The 20,804-nt window shown below is 39.5% G+C and overlaps 2 protein-coding genes across 6 annotated transcripts; both read right to left on the reverse strand.

Annotated features, from left to right (window-relative positions):
• Nucleotides 1-2,351: 2,351 nt before the first annotated feature.
• On the reverse strand, nucleotides 2,352-8,845 carry rnf8 (ring finger protein 8, E3 ubiquitin protein ligase). Of its 2 annotated transcripts, none has more exons than XM_058379677.1 (8): nucleotides 8,594-8,845; nucleotides 8,145-8,273; nucleotides 6,188-6,838; nucleotides 5,802-5,864; nucleotides 4,321-4,410; nucleotides 4,031-4,138; nucleotides 3,640-3,844; nucleotides 2,352-2,599 (listed from the first exon to the last, which is right to left on the reverse strand). In XM_058379677.1, the coding sequence occupies exons 1-8, from the start codon at nucleotides 8,726-8,728 to the stop codon at nucleotides 2,499-2,501; spliced, it is 1,482 nt and encodes a 493-aa protein (XP_058235660.1). In that variant the 5' UTR covers nucleotides 8,729-8,845; the 3' UTR covers nucleotides 2,352-2,498. The 2 variants fall into 2 exon arrangements, with proteins under 2 accessions (XP_058235660.1, XP_058235661.1); XM_058379678.1 differs by having other exon boundaries at nucleotides 3,633-3,844; nucleotides 8,594-8,844.
• Nucleotides 8,846-13,974: 5,129 nt separating this feature from the next.
• Nucleotides 13,975-20,478, reverse strand: tagapb (T cell activation RhoGTPase activating protein b). 4 transcript variants are annotated; one of them, XM_058379405.1, is made up of 10 exons: nucleotides 20,340-20,478; nucleotides 19,385-19,469; nucleotides 19,176-19,232; nucleotides 18,925-18,982; nucleotides 18,431-18,576; nucleotides 17,806-17,967; nucleotides 17,427-17,536; nucleotides 16,948-17,128; nucleotides 16,162-16,267; nucleotides 13,975-15,865 (listed from the first exon to the last, which is right to left on the reverse strand). In XM_058379405.1, exons 2-10 carry the CDS (start codon nucleotides 19,409-19,411, stop codon nucleotides 14,778-14,780), a joined length of 1,935 nt encoding a protein of 644 aa, XP_058235388.1. In that variant the 5' UTR covers nucleotides 19,412-19,469; nucleotides 20,340-20,478; the 3' UTR covers nucleotides 13,975-14,777. The 4 variants fall into 4 exon arrangements, with proteins under 4 accessions (XP_058235388.1, XP_058235387.1, XP_058235389.1 ...); XM_058379404.1 differs by having other exon boundaries at nucleotides 18,431-18,579; XM_058379406.1 differs by lacking the exons at nucleotides 18,925-18,982; nucleotides 19,176-19,232; nucleotides 19,385-19,469; nucleotides 20,340-20,478 and adding an exon at nucleotides 18,670-18,852 and having other exon boundaries at nucleotides 18,431-18,579.
• Between the last annotated feature and the right edge of the window lie 326 nt (nucleotides 20,479-20,804).

Raw genomic sequence — 20,804 nt, forward strand, 5'->3', positions numbered from 1 at the left:
GCCAACTGGTCAAGCTGTGTAACTAAAGGAGCTTAATGGACAAAATCAGGACGAATACCTAAGAACAGTCCAAAAAGGGTCTCATATGGACAGTTCTTGGATCACACTGGTGTTTAAACAATGCTTTATGATTTCTCTTTTTTTATGTGTTTAATGTTATATTTATTACAATAATATTAATAATTTACACCAGGGCTGTTCGATTAATTCAGAGGTGTGACAAAATCAATACCATGTTTTTGATCAAGATCGTTTGTGCCTCCAGTGGGCAAATTTGAATGCCCCTTTAATGACATTTCTAGAACAAGCAATACTATATCATGAAGCATGAGAGCATCGTATCTACAGCCATACTTCATAATATAAAGCATAAAGCCATAAAGCCACTTTCATATTCTTTAAATGTGTTTCACTATTTTATATAAAACACTTTTACATGGAACATTTAAAGAAAAAACCTTCTAGAAGAAGAGAAGAAAGGAAATGGCCTGAAAGTTCATATACATCCTGTAAACTGCATGCAGGTAGCTCAGAAGATCTGCTGAGTTAAAAATAACCTCACAGGATCAAAGTGTGAGCTGCGGTTTTATTCCGTGTCAGGTGATTTTCACACAGAACTTTCACACGAGAGCTCTTCCAGGTTTTGTGCTTCACTTGTGGGTTTTTATGTGACAGACATTTCCACACCTTTAGAGTTGGGTTTTTTTTTTTTTCAGTAGTGTGAAAAAAAAACTGTGGAGCCTTTTGAGAGATTTTCCATCCTGCTATTTCTCAGATACCGAGAACTAACTACTGTTTCACAATCTGGATTTTAGCAGTGTTGTTAAACTTGCTAAGACCCAGTGCACTGTGTATATACAGTATACATACACCAACCAGGCAGAACATTATGACCACCTGCTTGTGAATTTCCCTTTGGGATGAATAAACTATCTATCTATCTATCTAATGTTGTGTTGGTCCCCCTTTTGCTGGCAAAACAGCCCATCATGCACTGTGTATTCTGACACCTTTCTATCAGAACCAGTATTAACTTCTTCAGCAACCTGAGCAACAGTAGCTCGTCTGTTGGATCGGATCACACAGGCCAGCCTTCACTCCCCATGTGCATCAGTGAAACTTAGCCGCCCATGACCCTGTTGACGGTTCACCACTGTTCCTTTCTTGGACCACTTTTGATAGATACTGACCGCTGCAGACCGGGAACACCCCACAAGAGCTGCAGTTTTGGAGATGCTCTGATCCATTTTTCCTGCTTCTAACACATTGAGGACAAAATGTTCACTTGCTGCCTAATATATCCCACCCACTAACAGGTGCCATGATGAGGAGATCATCAGTGTTATTCACTTCACATCTCAGTGCTCATAATGTTATGCCTGATCAGTGTATGTGTGTGTGGTCTGACCTCCAGTGTCAGTGCCAGGTTTTCTCCAGGTTCTCCAGTTTTCTCTAGCCCTCTTACAGTTGGTGGTTTGGTGACACAAAAGGATGGATGGACAAAAAGGTTGATGACGAGCATTGTGTCCCCTATCCCAGGCCCATTAAACTTTAATACATATTTGCAACACTTTTCCAGTACGTTTAAAAGTGTTTGGTTATTAATACACTCTTAATTTCTTGATATTTTTGTTCTGTACCATATGATTGTGCTCTTTTTTTTAGAAAAAACATTTCTGTGAAAGTATTTCATTAAAAGTGCTACTGCAAAATAAAAAGAGGTTTTGAATGCTTTTGTTTGGCGTTTGAGATGATAAATTTTACTATCAAGTTTGTCAAATCTTATAGAAGTCTGCAGAAGTACTTCAGATCACAACAGAATGTAGTTGCATAATAACTACTTTAGCCTACTAACATTCTCTAAGCAAGTTACATACTGTGTTTAATATAATTGCTGTTAATTAAAATGTTAGTGGCTGTGAACACCACCACCAGTTGTGGTCAAATCCCATCCTTCACTCAATCTTCTTCCAAATTTTTTTGGTCAGGCCATTCACATGAGGTAAGGCTATATAAAATAAAAATCTGCTGCCCCCTAGTGGTAAAGACACCTACAATTATTTTACAGTGACGGAAACGGCTTTGCTGGTCATGTTGTTCATAGAAACTTTAAACTATGAACATAACTATTGGGCTGCTGTCTCAAAATAACTGTGGTGGTGACCTTCAAAGCTATAAGAAGCCTTATAAGACAAAACAACCCTAAGCCTACACATCCTTTCATGAATGGTCTATAGGGAGAGTGATGAAATAAGGGCCTAATGGGTCCGAGGATCAATGTAGAACTATCTGACCAAACAAATCTGAGATACAGCCATTAGATTATTACACATCAGACAAAATGTAATATCTTAATGACAATCTAATCTGCTTTATTGGTAAGACAAAAAGAAAAACTAACAAATATGACAATTATCTACAAACAGCAACAAGTTCATAGCTGTGGTTTTCACATTCATACTATTGATCATACACATTGATATTATTTACACAGGGCTTCACCAGGTTGCCTTTGCTGTGTTAGATGGTTGAACTGATGGATCTCTGTCACCATCATCCTGGATCACTACCAGTCCAACAGAAGGTGATTTATGCTGACCTGTGAAATCACAGACAAAAGCTTTTATACTATTATTTATATTTATTATTATACTAGATCTGTTTAATTAGATCTACAGTGTAATTTAGAAGTTGTTTCATGAGTTGCTAGGGTTTAACATCCAGAAAATAAACAATGGACAATTTGTAGTTATGAAGTTAAATATATGAAGTATAAATACACTACATTGCCAAAAGTTTTGGGACACCCCTCCAAATCATTGAATTCAGGTGTTGTTTTTCAGGGGTTGGGTTCGGCTCCTTAGTTTCAGTGAAAAGAACTCGTAATGCTTCAGCATACCAAGACATTATGGACAATTTCATGCTCCCAACTTTGTGGGAACAGATGATGGATGACCCCTTCCTGTTCCAACATGACTACGCACCAGTAACCAAAGCAAGGTCCATCAAGACATGGATGAGCGAGTTTGGTGTGGAGGAACTTGTCTGGCCTGCACAGAGTCCTGACCTCAACCTGACAGAACACCTTTGGGATGAATTAGAGCGGAGACTGTGAGTCAGAGTCCAACATCAGTGCCTGACCTCACAAATGCTCTTCTAGTGGAATGGTCAAAAATTCCCATAAACACACTCCTAAACCTTGTGGAAAGCCCTCCCAGAAGAGTTCAAGCTGTTATAGCTGTAAAGGGCGGAACAACTCCATATTACATTCATGTGCATGTGAAGGCAGACGTTCCAGTTTTGGCCTGGTTTGCAGTCTCCGCTCTAATTCATCCCCAACGTGTTCTTTCGGGTTAAGGTCAGGACTCTGTGCAGGCCAGTCAAGTTCCTCTACACCAAACTCGGTCATCAGCATGAAATTGTCCAAAATGTCTTGGCATTCTGAAGCATTAAGAGTTCCTTTCACTGGAACTAACAGGACAAGCCCAACCCCTGAATTCAATAATTTGGAGGGGTGTCACAAAAGTTTTGGCAACATAGTGTATAAACACAAACACACATTGATCACATAGATAACCACACTGCATAACGTTGCTAAATTGTTTGCAGTATATTGAGCAGGAAGGACGCACCTCTCACCTTTCCTCTGGCTGATGAGTACCGTTCTCCTCTCCCTCATCGCAGTGCTCAGGTTTTCCACCATGCGGTCAATGCAGTTGTCCAGCACCAGAGAGCGAGCCTGTGACACAATGGGCTGCCTGCAGATGGGGCACTCGTCTCTGCGTCTCCGCCAGTCTGCGATACAGTGCTGACAGAAACTGTGAGCACAGCTCAGGGTCACAGCCTGAGAAGAGTGACAAAAATTCTCATGAACACAAGTGCTTAACACAATCAGAAAGATTTCAAGAGAACACAAGTTACGTAGTCGTCTACGAGATATTTTAAAATGTTCAAGATGTCTAAATGCATCCACACACATACTATACATGACTTGATATAGGACTAATTTTAAAGTTCCTGATGGCCGTACCTCGATGAAGAGTTCAGCGCAGATGATGCACTGCAGTTCATTCTCCAGCACTTCTGTCATCTGTGTGACTACCTCTTCCTTCTGAGCCCTTGCCCGCTCTTTCTCCTCCTGCAGCAAACCCAACAATCATTTACCATTTATTAAACACGCAAAACTCAAATAGACAACAAATAACAGTCAGTAAATATTTTTGTGTTTGGGAAGGTGCTGCTAGCGCAGTTACAATAGTGTCACAGTACAATAGTAAAACATGAGGGGGAAAAAATGATAACCATCAGCTTTCACTGTACCTTGGTAACTTCTAGCTCTTTGTCTTTGGCCTGAAGAACTTCTTGAAATCCTTCTCTTTCGTGTTTGAGCTCTTCTATTACTCTACAGTGCTGAAGCAGCAGAATAAAGACAGATGACACGTTAAGAGAGAAAATGTGAATCAGTCACCCTGACTCAGTCTTTCAGACTTCAGTCTTTCAGGTCTGTGTTATAATTCCAACATTAAATAAAACAAAACAAGCCACAACAAAAACAGAGGGAACTTAGACAATTATTTTTTATGGAAATCAATTTCACCCATATACAGTGGTGCTTGAAAATTTGTGAACTCCTTCACATTGTCTATATATCTGCATAAATATGCCCTAACAATCATCCAAGTTAACAAGAGAACCAAATTAAACAAATGGGACAAAAATCCTATACGTAGTCATTTATTTAATGAATAAAACAATAACAATATTACATATCTGTGAATAGCAAAAGTATGTAAACATGGGTGAGCACCCAATTTTACTGAACAGGGTTCAATCAAAATCTGATCTGAACAGCACGTTTGTGAAAGTACATCACAGCACAAAGAAAGGAGATCTCTGTGGACTTCAGAAACACTTCTCTCACATTGGCTAATGTTAATGATCATCAGGAGAACACTGGACAACAATGGTGTGCATCACATGGTAGCAAGGAGAAAGCCACTGCTCTCCGAAAAGAACACTGCTGCTCGTCTATAGTTTGCTACAGATCATGAGGACAAACCAGAAATCTACTGGAAAGAGCAAACCCAAACAGAACTTTTAATTTTCTTAGATGAGAAGCATTATGTTTTGAGAAAGAAAAACAATGCATTCCAGCAAAAGAACCTTATCCCATCAGTGAAACATGGTAGTGGATGCATCATGGTTTGGGCCAGTTGAGGTACATCTGGATTGGAAAGCTTTCCACAGTTGATGGAAGAATTAATTCTGAATTATAACAGCAAATTCTACAGAGATATTTTCCATGAAAGTGGGTCATGCAGCAAGACAACAGCCCTAAGTGCACAAGTTGTTCTCCCAAAGAATAAAGTTAATGTTTTGGAATGGCTGAGCCAAAATCCTGACCTGGATACAACAGAATTGTTGTGGACAGAGTTGAAGCTGTTCTGTACTGAGGAAAATTCCTAGAAAAGCAGATGTCCAAGACCGATGAGTTACAGGAAATATTTAGGTGCAGTTATTGCTGCACAAGGGGGTCAAGACCAGATATTGAAAGCAAGGCTTCACATAACTTTGCCACTCACAAACATGTCATTTTAAACCTTTTTCGTCAACAAATAAATAAAAAAATATCAAGTATAATATTTTTCTCACACTTGTTTAATTCAGTTTGTTTTGTATTCTTTTTCGGATTTGGGTGAAGGGAAGATGTTTTAGATCGGATTTACGCAAAAAATAAATAAATAAAAAAACTGTAAATGTTTCAAAACATTCAAGCACCACAGTACACAGAAATCACTTACCTCTTTTAAAGCCTCCTCGAGTTGTTTTTTCAGGCCATCTTCTTTCTGCTGGCTTCTTTCCGTCTTTTAAGAGAGACGACATCACAAAGTGAATTAATGCTAAATCTAGACCAGTATTTATTGAGACTTGTGTATCTCACCAAATTAATATTAGTGTGTTTAAATAAAAATGTAAAAATGCTGAGGCTTACAACTTTTTCTAAAACAAGGTCCCTCTTTATATACAAAACTCACAATATCTCAATAGCACAAACAGTGCCTACCCGTCGATGTAGCCAACATTTTTTACACCGATTAATTATATATCCTGTAACAGAGTCCCAGCACATGGCTAAGCTTTACACATATAGACAGTATAAGGATTAAAAGTTTCTATATAAACCCACCGCCAGTCGTCTCTCCTCCTCACACACAGACCTCTCCAGGATCTCCATGCGTTGCTGTGCCAGTTCCTGCTGCGATTTTAACTCGCCTCGTAGAAGCTTCATCTGCTCTTGCAGAACCTCCATTTCCTTCTGCTGCTCTAGACTTGAGCCTTCCTGCCCCTCTAACTCAGCTGCTCGCTTCTGTGTGGCCCCCATACGCTCCTTTAAAGCTTTCAGGTTGTCGCTGTAGCGTTTTAAGGTAGTCAGATGCTGGCTGCTGTCACTACACTGAGTGAAGCTCCCGGATGGTTGACTAGGTCCAGCCTGATCGGGGACTGTTGCTGTGGGACAGGGCTGGCTGTGAGATTTATCTGTGTTAGTCGTGCGATAGAGCTTCGGTTTCGAGTCTGGTGGGTTGATCGACTCTGTCTCATCTGTGCCAAATTTTCGCTTAAACTTTTTTGATTTGGATGTCAAAGCTTTGACTTCTGCAGCAGTTGTTTTTGTCAAGAAATCTTTGATTTTGTCAAGGGTGGAGTGGAGAAGAACATACTCGAACTCAACTGGGTTACCATCCAATGGGACGCCAAATCGCACAATATCACCCCGCTGCAGAATGTGAGGTTTCCCAGGGGATATCCGAGTACCATTCACCCACACTCCATTTAGGCTCTGAGGCATTGAAGGAAAAGAGCAAATTATTAAAAGCAATTGCAGTCTAGGAAAAAAATACCCTCCACAATAGCCTGTACTTCACTAAAAATAAACTCTGATACTCTAAAAATAAAATCTGATGAACAACAACAACTTTAACAACCTAAAAATGCTTTGCAGATGCATATATACACCAATCAGCCATAACATTATGAGCAGTGACAGGTTAAGTGAATAACACTGATTATCTCCTCATCATGGCACCTGTTAGTGGGTGGGATATATCAGGCAGCAAGTGAACATTTTGTCCTCAGAGTTGATGTGTTAGAAGCAGGAAAAATGGACAAGCATAAGGATTTGAGCGAGTTTGACAAGGGCCAAATTGTGACGGCTAGACGACTGGATCAGACCATCTCCAAAACTGCAGCTCTTGTTGGGTGTTCCCGGTCTGCAGTGGTCAGTATCTATCAAAAGTGGTCCAAGGAAGGAACAGTGGTGAACCGGGGACAGGGTCATGGGCGGCCAAGGCTCATTGATGTACGTGGGTAGCAAAGGCTTTTCAGGTGGTCCAATCCGACAGACAAGCTACTGTTGCTCAAATTGCTGAAGAAGTTAATGCTGGTTCTGATAAAAAAGTGTCAGAATACACAGTGCATGACGGGTCAGGGCTATTTTGGCAGCGAAAGGGAGACCAACACAACATTAGTCAGGAGGTCATAATGTTATGCCTGATCGGTGTATAAAAGTGAATCAGAAACATTTTCGAGAAATATTGCACAAATAAGTTTCTGTGCACACTGTTTTTTCATTTGGCTGTGTTCAGAATAAACCAATCACAATCGAATTTTATGTTCATGTTCAAAACTAATCATCGTACAGCAGTCATCAATGTATTTATACCGATTAACCTCAATTATTCGAATTAATAACCTTGACCATTGATAGCTCCTACAATGCAAATGATAACTGTAACATGAACTTGATCTTGCAATTGTTCCGCAAAATTAAACGTGACTGTAATTGGATAAAAGATATGATGGGATGTTAATAAATACAATCTGCAATAACTGCTGAGGAATAAAAAATCTGAGTTTGGAAAATAATCAACACTGGGACGGAATCTGCTGGTCACTGAAATGTTCCATTAATGTTTTATTCCTAACCTGTCCAGGCAGAAAAGCTCACTAGTGCAGAACCTGTAGTTTTCTGACATTATATTCAGAGTTATAACAACACCTCAGTCTTTATTTAACTGTTTTTAAAGGATATCGACACAGTAGAGACTTCTTGTTGTTTAAAAAGTCTTACAAACTGAGCTCTGTACCTCATTGTCAGTCACTGTCCACTGGCCATGTTCTCTCTGCTTAAACATGCAGTGGTTTCTGGAGATCATCAGCGGACAACTCACTGACAGAATCTGATGAGTGACATTCAGGCCACGTCCAATGGTAACCTTACACAAAGCAGAAATAATTATAAACAGGAATAATCAAATCAGTTCAAACTGAATGCGCCCTAACGCCATGCTAACTGCTAATAATGTCCCATGAAATTCGCTACTAATGAGCTAACGTCAAGCTAAGTATCAACAACTTCAGCTAGCTGTTGCCTAGACTCCTTTTTTGATAGTTATCCATAACTGGTCTATAGTTACTTATATATTTTTATAAGTGAAGTCCGTTCAGCTAGTAAACATAGTATTAAACTGGTAGCTACACAGCTAACTTGTACACCGGTTAGCATGCTAGCTAGCTAGCTAGCTCAGGCAGTTACCTCAGTATTTTCGAAGAGTCGTAGCCAGCCGCTGTCTTTCCCAACTCGTTTCAAACACCATATTTTACCATTCTCCGTGGAGTTTTCTTCTCCATCCTCAGGGGATAAGGAGACTTCCTTTGCAATCTCCTCCATAATTATCACGCCATAAAAGTATAATTAAATGGCCATTTTTTTTTCAAGGAATTGTTGACATTTTATTGTCCAGTCCCAGTTACAGATTAATCTCTGGCGCCGCCCTAGCGGAAGAACATGGCAAGAAAACAACAAGCAGTGTGAAGGCAGACACGACTAAATAATTCAACACGTTTATAGCAGCAGATTTATTAACAGTCCAGCAGAGAGCAGCACAGACCTAATCTGTCGTGAGACCAGGTCAAAACGACACTTGATACCAAGACATTTTGGACATTTTCATGCTCTCAACTTTGTGGGAAGCTCTTTCATCCATGTGTTTATGGACCTTGCTTTGTGCACTGGTGTGCAGTCATGTTGGAACAGGAAGGGTCCATCACCAAAGTGTTCTCACAAGGTTGGGAGCATGAAATTTTCCAAAATGCCTTGGTATGCTGAAGCATTAAGAGTTCCTTTCACTGGAACTAAGGGGCCGAGCCCAAGCCCTGAAAAACAACACGTGAATTCAGTGATTTGGAGGGGTGTCCAAAAACTTTTGACAATATAGTGTATGTCAAAACCGCCTCTGCTACTTTGTATTCAAGTTCATTTTGTGCCAAAATCTTGGTTATAGTTGTCCACAATTTTGTAATAAAGAGTGCTTAACATTGTTTTGTTTAGATGAACACAGTGACTAGTAAAATCAAGCATTCATCTAGTATGTCTTGGCTAGGGTCACCATGGATGTAGAACCTTTCTGGAGAACACTGGTTACAAGGACTACATCCAGTAGGATGCCTGTCCATCACAAAGCACCACATACATACCCTGACACTTATTCCAACCTTCTTTGCAGTAGCCAGTCCACCTGCTGACACCTACACCTTACCCCTGGTTTCCCTTAAAAGCCATTATGTGGATTTTGCCCCATTGTACGAATAGGATATGCTGTGAATATGTGTATGTGATAAACTACCTATGGTTCCTGGGATTACATTTGCAACACCCTTATCCGGAGCGACTTATGTCAATTTTTTTTTTATACAAATGAGCAATTTAGGGTTAAAGGCCTTGATCAGGAGTCCATCAGTGGCAGCTTACTAGACCTGTGATTCAAACCTCCCCATCAGTAGGTCAGAACATTAACCACTAAGCTACCACACCATTCCCTTGATGGTGTGGTAAGTGCAGATAAGCAGAGGTGGGTTTTGAAATGAGAATTATGTCTGTACACAGTTTGATTGTAAGGTGAGAACTTGGGTTGATTCTTACATTCAATTTCATTCATTCAAATATTTTGAGGGTGTTTATGTGTCATAGAGGTCCAGTCCAGTTATCATGACTGTAATGGTGATTATAATGCATTTCTCATGAAGGGTCTGTTGAAGGGTTAAATTTGAGAAAATTGAGACACAAAGATGGGGCAACAGTACTTGAAATTAATTTACCTAACCACTTCAGAAATATAGGAAAAACATTCACAGCTAAAACACAACTTATTCAAAACCAGAGCCTTCACACAACAGCTAAAATCATAAAATATAATAAAGCACAATAAAGCACAAATATAATTAGGGCAAGGGCAGTAATTAGTGGTTAGCACTGTTGCCTTACAGAAAGAAGGTCCTGGGTTTGAATCCCGGGTTTGAACAGGCAGGGGCTTTTCTGTGTGGAGTTTGCATGTTCTCTTCATGCCTGTGTGGGTTTACTCCGGTTTCCAAAAGCAAGTACAATAGGTTAATTGGTAATTCTAAATTGCCCATAGGAGTGAGTGTGTGTGGTTGTCTGTCTATATGTGTGGCCCTGTGATGGACTGATGACCTGTCCAGGGTGTACCCCTGCCTTTTGCCCAATGTGTGCTGGGATAGGCTCCAGCAGATCCCTGTGACCCTAATTAGGAATAAAGCGGGTATAGAAAGTGCTGTTTTTATGAACAACTCGTCTCTAGCCCTAAACCACTAGATGGTGTCAGTGAGGTGAGGCTGAAATTGTTGTCTCATTGCTTTTTCTTTTAATAATTAATATATACTATATATTAATATAATATATAACACTTCATTTGTTGTAGTCTTCTGATTTTTGGCTGGAGTATCTGAACAGGTTTTCCTCTGAACTAACTAAATGTTATTTAGTATTGTATTTACACAGGTAGTTTCAAGCGCTCAGCATAAATGAAGACTGTATAGGAAGATGGCTAGAGAGAAACCACTGCTCAGCTATATGAAAGCATGAGAATGGCCCAGTGAAAATGTGGTGATGAGACCAAGGTCAAGATACAGTGTTTGTTTCAATGCACCATATGGCTATACCTCTGTTAACAACCAACCGTACAGTGAAATCTAGTGTGGCACCATCAAGCTCTGGGGATGCTTTTAATCATCTATCCCATGATTCTTGACAAAATTAAAGGGAGCATGGATATACAGGGCTGTATTACAAGAGAACCAGCTCCAGCAAAGTCAAAGTCCTGAACTGAATCATAAAACAACATTCATCAAACCTCCAACAACTAGGGCAATTCTGTCAAAAAGAAGGGACTCACAAAATCACTCAAATTTAATTTTTAATTTTTAATAACATTTAATGAGTGTAAATAGCTGGTAGAAACATAAAGATGTTGTTAAAGCAAAAGGTGGTTCTATCAGATACTAATATGAAGAGGTTAAAAAAACTTATGCAAGCAGCATTTCTCAGCTTTTTAAAGATTATTTTAATGATTTGCTGGCAAATAATGAATTTTGACTTTAAGAAAATTTGCTTTAAGAGCATACTGATTTGCAATAAAAATACTGCCTGAAACAATCTAAGTGTAATTCATAATCCAGAAGAATCTGGTGACTGGTAGAGGGATTGAATATTTTTGCAAAGCACTGTGTAAGATAACGGTTTTAGCACTTTAGCTGCTAAATGTAATCTTTCCTTACTTGAGCCTTAATTACTTCCTGACATCTTAATAGTGCTTAGTTCTAGACCAGCAGAAATTAGATGTCACAACCAAGTTTTGCAAGGCCGCATCTTGAGCGTCCCCTGAGTGTGTTGCACGAGCAACAGCTCAAAGAAGACACTATGCTAGAGCAGCAAATGTCTTGCAGGAAGCATGTAACTCTCACCTTTACCACTTGGTTGCTGTCTGTGATAGGGAAGAGATAGTGGATGACAATGTGCAACGAAAATACAATTAAAAAAGGATTAAAAAACAAGCAGAACGATACTCTTAATGCAATAAAGATGCAATGAGTAGGTTTATCTCTATGTATTCAGTGTTATAAAATGAATTACAAATACTTGGCACTGCCATCAGGAAGTAGTTGGCACTGCCATCAGGAAGTGGTTTGGGGTTCACAATCTGTAAAAATAAAAACATCTATACCCAAACTGAGACAGAGAACATTCAGTTCCCTCACGTTAAACATGTGAATCTGAGAGTTGAGGCTGTTTCTCACTATTCACTACCCTGTACCTGATTTTTTTTATTGTGTTGTTAAGGTGACAAATCTAATGTTGCGTGACATGTGAAGTGCCTACATGTTTTGCGTCACTGTGTGATGTTTCACATCATGGACTACTTTAGGATATATCAGAAGGTTTCAATTACCACTATTGTGAAATGCAAGGATAATTCAGTGCAGAGTTTGCATGTAAATGTTACAAAAGCCACAAACCCTTTTGCTTTGATACCTGAGAAAGTCAAAGAGTGACTGAGAGAGGAAAAGAGATAACACAGGAAACACTGTGGAGGCGACTTTTGGTGAAAAAGTGAAACACACAAGTTTGTAATGCTTCTGTTCACTGCAGGATCGCATTGGCTCAAATGTCTAAGCCAAAGACAATTTGGCTTGGATACACTTCCATGTGTCTTTGTAGTCACAGTCTAAAAATCACAATGATGTCTGAATTGCTCCTTTGGGGTACTTTGATTGTACATGCCTTCATTTTGCAGATGATTTTATACAAAGTGTGACACAATCCGAACCAGTCTGAGCATTTGAGAGTTAAGGCCTTCCTCAAGGACCTTTTTGGCAAAATCCTGGGATGACTTCCTATTCAATAGTGCAGAATTTAGCTGCAGTGTCTCTCTGTGCCATGATTTTACATGTTCGTAAAATGGCAGGTGGATTAGAATAGGTAGGGTAGATTACATTAGGGTAAATATGAAGAAAATACAATAAAAATGAAGGGGAAAAAGATAATGTATAGAGATAAGAGTTAAGATTAAAGAATAATAATAAGATTAGAGTTGGACATTATTGTGGATACAAAGTTTCACCTGCAGGTTTCGGTCACTTCTTTTGGCTTGCTCTGTTTACACAGTGTCAATACTGTGAAAATGCTCAATTCTTACACAACAGTTATGCAACATTGCTACACGTGGTATAGGGCACGCGGGCCATTGAGCACTTTCTGAAACTCTTGATTGTACTTTGTTTAGGCTGTTGATGTCCTTGACAGGCATTCACACCCAAAAACTGGACATTTGTTCCTGTAATTTCTCACAATGAACCGTTTTGTTACTCGGTGACCAATCAAAGATTGTTAATGGCCTCTGAAGGCAAAGCATGCACTGAAGCATTACTATATAATCAACAGTTTACAGGTGGAAAATGTGCCATTGTATTATGCAAGACGGACGTGTCAGTCCATGTGCTTATTCACTGCAGAGGCCAAGCTATATAGCGTTTTCTATATGGATTGAGACTAGGGATATTAATAAACCATGCTCTTGTATAGCTCACCACCTTGTGTGTGTGTTTGTATGTGTCTATACTGACAGGTGACACTTTTCACAGGAAAATGTCTGCTCTCATTGAAATTCACACTCTCACTGAAGTCACAACATGTCGAAACTATGAACATCAATCAGTTAAGCTATTTTCAGAAGGATGTGAAAAGTACAGCTATAAACTACAGTTATACGATACAGCGGTCTAGTGATAGCAGTGCTTTTAGCCGAGGAGGAGGAAATGGTGGCACGTATTCAAAAAGCTGACTGAATTCAGAGAAAAACCAAATCAGCCCGCGTGATCGCTGCTGACTTCCTCTGTGCGGAGTTGTTAAGCAGAACACAGCGTTCTCACTGAGGCTTTGTCTCTGTTACGCAATTCCCTTATAGAAGTGGAACAGTGCATATATGAGCTTCGAGGTTTCAAGATTTTGATTAAAAGTTTTAACATTACACAGCACACAATAAAGTTTAATATTAATAATAAATATTATTATATTTAATAAAGTTATATTATACCAAAGGATGAGATGTTCAGAAGCTAAAATTCATAGAACATGAAGTTTATTGTAGTGAAGAAAAGTGAGATCATAACATATATAATACACATACACACAAACAATTAGATATCTAATTTACAAGTGTCATCATGAACGTGCCAGAGGCTGAAAACTGAGAATGAATTCTTTAGTCAAACAGTCTGGAATAGTAAGGTTAAAACAAAATATACACAAATTTGTGCAAATGTAGTCAATCAGCCAAGACATGATTGGTGTTGACATTTGGTTCTTTAGTTGTGAACCTGAGCCACAAATCTAATAGCATAGCTGACGTGGTTTCTTTTCTACAAGCACATGCTCAAATCTGCTATGGTTTTGTTAAACTTCTAGTTTCTGGTATGAATTCCTCTTTCAAACTTTAGGAGGACGGAGTCTATGGGGCAGAATGCTGCCAAATTACGCTAAAGAAAAAAGTGATTTGCCTTTCAAGATGGCTGCCACCATGACATTACAGTGTCAAGCTACACAGTGAAGTTTTGTTGAAGTTGTCGATGTGATTTGAGGCAGCTATTTATTTTTGGTGAGACAGATGTCTCTTACTTGTTAGCATTATTAGCCTTTTAGCTCCAGTGCAACAGTAAATAGCTGATTTTGCCAAACCATTCCCTTTAATAGGCTATTCTATTTACATATTGGTATATATTTACATAAACATAGCTTCCCACTGGTGATATTACTTTTACATTAGCATATTAAATAGCTTTTAGATACAGGAAAATGACACTGCCTTATAGGGAATGTCTCAGCCTAACAAGTGCATTGTGAAAGCTACAAAAAGCTAAGTACTAATTTACACATATGACTCCTTTGCATATGAGAGCTCCTCGAACACAGGCTGACTGCACCGACGATTGTGCTTTTCAATCCTGGTGCAGCCTATCGACTCGGACATGGCTCGTTGCCTAAATGTGCTTTGCTGAGTTGTGACTAAACTATCACTATGGAAGTTAAAATTGTCCAAAAGTTGGCTAACAGGAGAAGCGTCCAGGATGCAATCGGTCATAGAGATGGGCCGAGATCTTTGCCCCAGCTCTCTGGCATGATGGACAGTCATGGAACGGTATTCCGGAGGTGCCGGAAGGACTCCAGAAATGAGAGCCTGTTGGTAGGATGGTGGACTGCCAGGGTCACGTCTGTCCACATGATCGAAGACATCTATGGCAGAGAGTGGCCTTTGGCGTCTCACTGGCTCATCTGGAAGCTCTGCCTCATTCTGAGAGTCCTCCTGCAATGTCCCACATGGAAAAGTGCCCTCTTTTTGTGCCTCCGTTTTCTTGCTGCTTCCCCTGTTACTGGAGAAACTTCCCAGGCTTTTGGCTCGCTTAAATGTAAATGGACGCCTTGCATTCGTGTCCGTTTTGGATTGTTTTGGTTGAATTTTCCGAGGGCTGGATGGTGAGGGCTCGGGAGAGTTCACAAACACTGAAGTTTCAGATGTGTTTGAGTTAGTGCTTTCCAGAGAGCATGAGGAGAAGGAGGAGGTTTTGGTGATAGCTGGTACTTCAAGGTTTAGACTGCCAGTCGCTTTTCTCAGCAAAGGTTGCAATTTTGTCCTCTGTGCTTGTAAAAATGAGTCATCAGAATTTTGCTTCTTTAGCGTCTGTTCTTCGTACTCTTTAGCAGAAGAACAGTCATCGTGACTCCGTGCCAGAAATTGGAGGTCCTTCACACCAGCTGAGGAAAAGATGGCAGGCTCGGAGCTGCGCCGGTCGAAAGGCTTGGTGAAAGTCTCAAAAATGTTATCTGAGGAGTGCGAATGATTGACTGAACACTGGATTTGGATGTCAGGACATGCTTGTTGTGTGTGTCCTGTCGCCTCTGCACTCTCTCCATCGGTGCTGTCATATGCTGAATCACGCTGGTGTGAAGACTTGGTATCTGTGAAAAAAGAAAGTTGCATTATAACTAAGAGGATGCTCAGGATGTGCTCTTGAATAAATCCCAAGTTGAACGAGAGTACGTCATTTCATAGATGAAACTGGTACATATATGGTACAAATGACACATGGATTTTCATTTTGTTACTAAGAACCTCATGTATTTTGATGACTTATTTCTGTAGTGAAATCATAAAGTGTTCTTTAAATGCAAAAAAAATAATAGATTAAGAATAAAAAAAACTTTCAGAATCTGGCCTTACATGGTCTATGATTTATCAGTGTGTTTTTCTGTACCTGAGGTCTGTCCCTGCTCTTCTTCTGGATCTCCAAGCAAAGTCAGGATATTTTCTCCAAAGATTTCACAGCAATTTTCAATCAGGAACTTGGTTAAGTTTGTCACCTGAAATGCAAAATGACATTTATGATGTTAAGGATATAAATAAAGCATGACCTATTAGTGTAACCTAGTTTTACATGATATGGGGTGGTAGGGGGGTGGTGAAGCAGTGTTTTTGGGAGTTTCCCTACAGCTCTGAGGTAAACATCATATAACCATTTTATCTACCATTTGAAAGGCATAGCTGCTAACCTATAAGATATTTGTGAATAATAAAGTGTCTAGTAAAAAACCCTGCATTAACAGTTTTGTCAGTTTTTATCAAAGCTTATACTAAATCAAAGATTATTCTTCCTCTGTAACTTAATACTTTTAACTACAATTGATTCTCTGAGTGTCTAGCTGGTTTGTCCACCTATTTCTGAGCCCTATCATGGTATGTGAAGTGTTTAGACATAGTTGTCTAGAAATGTGATTCATTGGTAATTTGTATGCATTTGTATATAGATCTAATACACGTCTAATACAGATAAGTCAGTGTGAAAATTCTGTGCACCTCCCATTTTTTTCCTCTGTGTTTGTTTTTTAAAACTGCTTTTAGCTCATACTCACACTCATACTAAATGAAAAACAAAAATATTTGCCTGGTAAAAACTAGAATGCTGTGGTTTGTTGCGCATCTACAAACCACACTTTGATCTTTATGAGCTCTATGAGTAAGAGTTAGATGACAGGTGTCTAACCTTCTCGACCATGGCCACATCTAGAGGCTGGTTGCTGAGCTGTAGCAGAGTTGGTCCAATGCAGATAGCCAAGTTATTGGGATCCATTTTGTTCTTCTCTGTTCGCTGGATTATGTGGTACAGCAAACAGAGCAGGTTCTGCAGCAGGACCCTGTTGGCTTCAGGGAGTTTGAGAACAATCCTAAACACAGAGCAGGCAAAAAAGAGGAAGAAAAACAAATCAGTTGGTCCTCTTTTTTTTTTTTTTTTTTTTAACCAGTCTCAAAAAGCAGAAGTAGTATCCCGCCAAATGAACAAGCTGACATTTTGACATTCAGTTGTTCCCTATTTAAAAAAGAAAAGTCCACTGAAAACCACACTTTCTATTCCTGTTTTAGTTTTGAGCCAGTGAACTTAGGTGCTTTCTTGAAATGAAAAAGCACCTAGCTGTCCCCACACGTTGCTTTCTTTCTTTCTCTTTCTTTTTACTCTGTGCTCACCTTCTCAATTCAGCACATCTCTCCTCTTCCTTTTCTTTTTCCAGCGCTTTTATCCACTCCGGGTAGCGCTCAGCCACCAGCAGACTTCCTGGAAGCTCCCTCAGGAACATCTGCCAATAGAGTGACATCAGTATTATTCATTTTTTTCTGAATTATATGACTGATATTTTGCTAAGTGTGTTGGAAATGAGTCTATGCTGTCACATCGTCAAATACCAAGCTTCCTGGATCACTGTGCAACACATTCAATTAGTCATTTCACACAACTACATTACTGTAGGATCCTGATACTTTGCTCTAGTAAAAACTGAGATATTGAGGGGATGATCATAACAATGGAAATGGAAATGGTATGCTGCAATAGGAACAGCATGTTTACCTTTAACAATCCAACCAGCAGAGTCACAGGGAGTGCCTCCAAATCCACCGTAACCCCAGAGTTGAGTTGATCACGGACAGCATTCAGGTTCTTGCTGTTACAAACCCTCCGGAAAACTCCCTCTGTATCCGGACCTTTCCTCCACAACAGCACAAGAAGCTCCTGAATGGACACAAACGAAGATGTCACACAGATGTAAGTTGTTCCTTAAATTTGTCATCCCTATTTCTACAAAAACAGTGACGCTTAAATAATAAATAAAAAAAAGCTATTTCATATCATAGGGACTTAGCTTTTGATTGTAGATTTTTTTTGAGGTGTTTAAACTGTGGTACAGATGTTAACATGAGATTTGCTACAGCTGAAAACCCCACTGGCACACTATCTGATTAAACACTTCCTACTGATGAGCTCTTAGTTAGCTTGTACACACGTGTGGGTGAAGCAGCTTAGTTATGACAATGGAGCTTTCTGCAGATTGTATAATGTAATTTCTATAGGAAACTGATGTAAAGCTAAATGATAACAAGCATGAACTTCTTTGTCAACTGTAACTATAACAGTTATAAGAAGCACTGTGTGTTGTTAGTTAATAATGCAATAATGAAGAAGAAGTGAGACGTACTGCAATGGGTTTGGGGATTTTAGCGTCTTCAGGGAGAGGCTGGCCAAACAGCTGGCTTGTCTTGTGTCCTGGCCTTGTGGATATGTTCGTCTGCGTGTCTCTTCTCATCAGCTTGGAGAACAGTCCCTTCTTACCACCATCATGTTCTGCTAAAGTCAAAAATAAATCAGCACATGATTACGAGTCAGATTGAAAGGGGGAGTTGGTAAGAATATAGACTGAAACAGGGTGAGACTAACAGTGTGTACTTGAGACTGCACAGCAATGAGGACACATGATTTAGAGCTTCAGGTGTCAAGTAAAAAATAAAAAGAAGCCTTCTCTCTCTGTCTCTATCTCTCTCTGTCTCTAAGTTTTTCTTTTTACTTTTTCTCCCAACTCTACAATCTCCTTCTTCCGATTCTCCCCCACTTAATGCCACAGCTACATTCTGGATGGCTCCTAACCACAACTGTGGTCACAAACCGCCCTTTTTAATTCGAGTTTGAACTCACCAATCGCCGGCTCCGTCTTGCACTGCAGGGAGGGGACATTGCCGTTGTCATGGAGAGCCTGGAAAACAGCAAGAAGTGAGTGTTTGGCAACACAAGGCAACACTATACACACCCTAATAACCACACTGAAGTCATGCTACAGCACATACCCACCACACCCACCAGTATTTTTTTCTTCTTCAAATAATCAAACTGGTTGCTTTGGTTATATGTTATATATCTTAAAACAGTGTAGAAAGACCAATACTCACATTCACTTGCAGGTCAATGACACTGTCCTCCATTCCTCCTCCACTCAGAGCTTTATTCTGCAACACACCACACAGAGCCACAGAATTACACTCATGAATGCTTAAAATCCAACATATAAAAACTCCCCTATCAATTCATTTAAAACTTAGAATCAAAGTCTAACAAGTCAATAGACACTCAATACAATCTGACTTATAGGTGTACGTACTGTAGTGGTGCTGCTCAAGACCTTCATGAGGACACTTGGCGGTGGTGAAATCGTAGCGGTCCTCGTCCTAGCTTCTGTAATTGTCCTGTTATCGTATGCAGTGTGGTTAGTGGTCTTATATCAACAATCCCTTTTATCTATCTACTGAGGAAAACATTGAATCTTCACAATGTCCCTGTTATCAAAGACAAAATATTGTTGTTTTTCTTGTAAAGGAAGTAATAGACAATCACGCAAAATCTGACACTGATGATGACAAAGACAAAACTACAAGTGCTAATTTGGTGTGAAATGTGAAACAGCTAGTAGAATGTTAAAATTAGGTTACATGCTAAAGGTAAGGACTGTATGACATTTTGCAAATGCTGTGACCTTTCCTCTCAGTAACTTTCCTGTACAGCTTTGCACAGTGAAGGATGCTTTGCATTGAAGGATATTGTGTGTATTACTGTTGAGTTTTTATGTTACTATTTTGTCACTGACCATGAGCAAAAATATCTAAACAAATATGAATAAAAAGTGGAAAACCAAACTAAGCTATGCTGTGCACCAGTATCTACTTGCTAACTAGGAAAACATTAAAAAAGTGATACTTCATACCATAAAATACCACAATAACAATATCAAATGAACGTCAGATCACACTTAATCATATTGATTAGAAATCAGCGCATCATTGTGTAAATAAATTCAATCAGAAATCAAATTTATTAAGTGTATTAATAAGACAGCTAGGACAGTTAGGAATCCTTAGTCAAATGTAATCCCTTATACAAAACAATGCTGATTTTGTCAAATTATTTTGAATATTTCTCACAAACGTCTATGGTTACCGCATGGATTAATGTGCCACATTGTATACATATTGATGTACAAGTAACTTTATGCATGATTTGCTAAGAAGAATAGTACTAATAAACAAAATAATAATATAATATCAGAGAAAGGCACGTACCTGTGAACAGTATCTAACCAGCGTTCTTTAACTTCAGATGAACTGCATGTAAAATAACAGCATGGTTTGAGTTACTTATCCACAGAGCTCACACATGTGACACTGAAGCACGAATTGCACCCACTGATGGACCGGCTGCACACGCATGGCCTCTTTTTAACCGGCGGAAACTCCAAAATCATGACGACAGGAAACAGCATCATGGCAACACTGCCACTTCCTCTTTTTCGCTCTGACACTGTGTTGACAAGTGGAAAGTCTCTCTGTGTGGTGGCCAAGCACCTGACGAGGTATTTAGTACCTGATATGGGACAACAGGAAGTGCATACCAAAATCGTGGTAGTGGGAAGTGTGTAAATTGTCAGCTGTGGCGCTACGGAACGTGAGATTAAGCGTCACAGAGGTCGACAAACACAACACACCGTATTAGTTTACAAACACTCCTACTCACTATACTAGTGATCT

The sequence above is a fragment of the Hemibagrus wyckioides genome, linkage group LG25, assembly GCF_019097595.1.
Source record: "Hemibagrus wyckioides isolate EC202008001 linkage group LG25, SWU_Hwy_1.0, whole genome shotgun sequence".
Lineage (NCBI taxonomy): Eukaryota > Metazoa > Chordata > Actinopteri > Siluriformes > Bagridae > Hemibagrus > Hemibagrus wyckioides.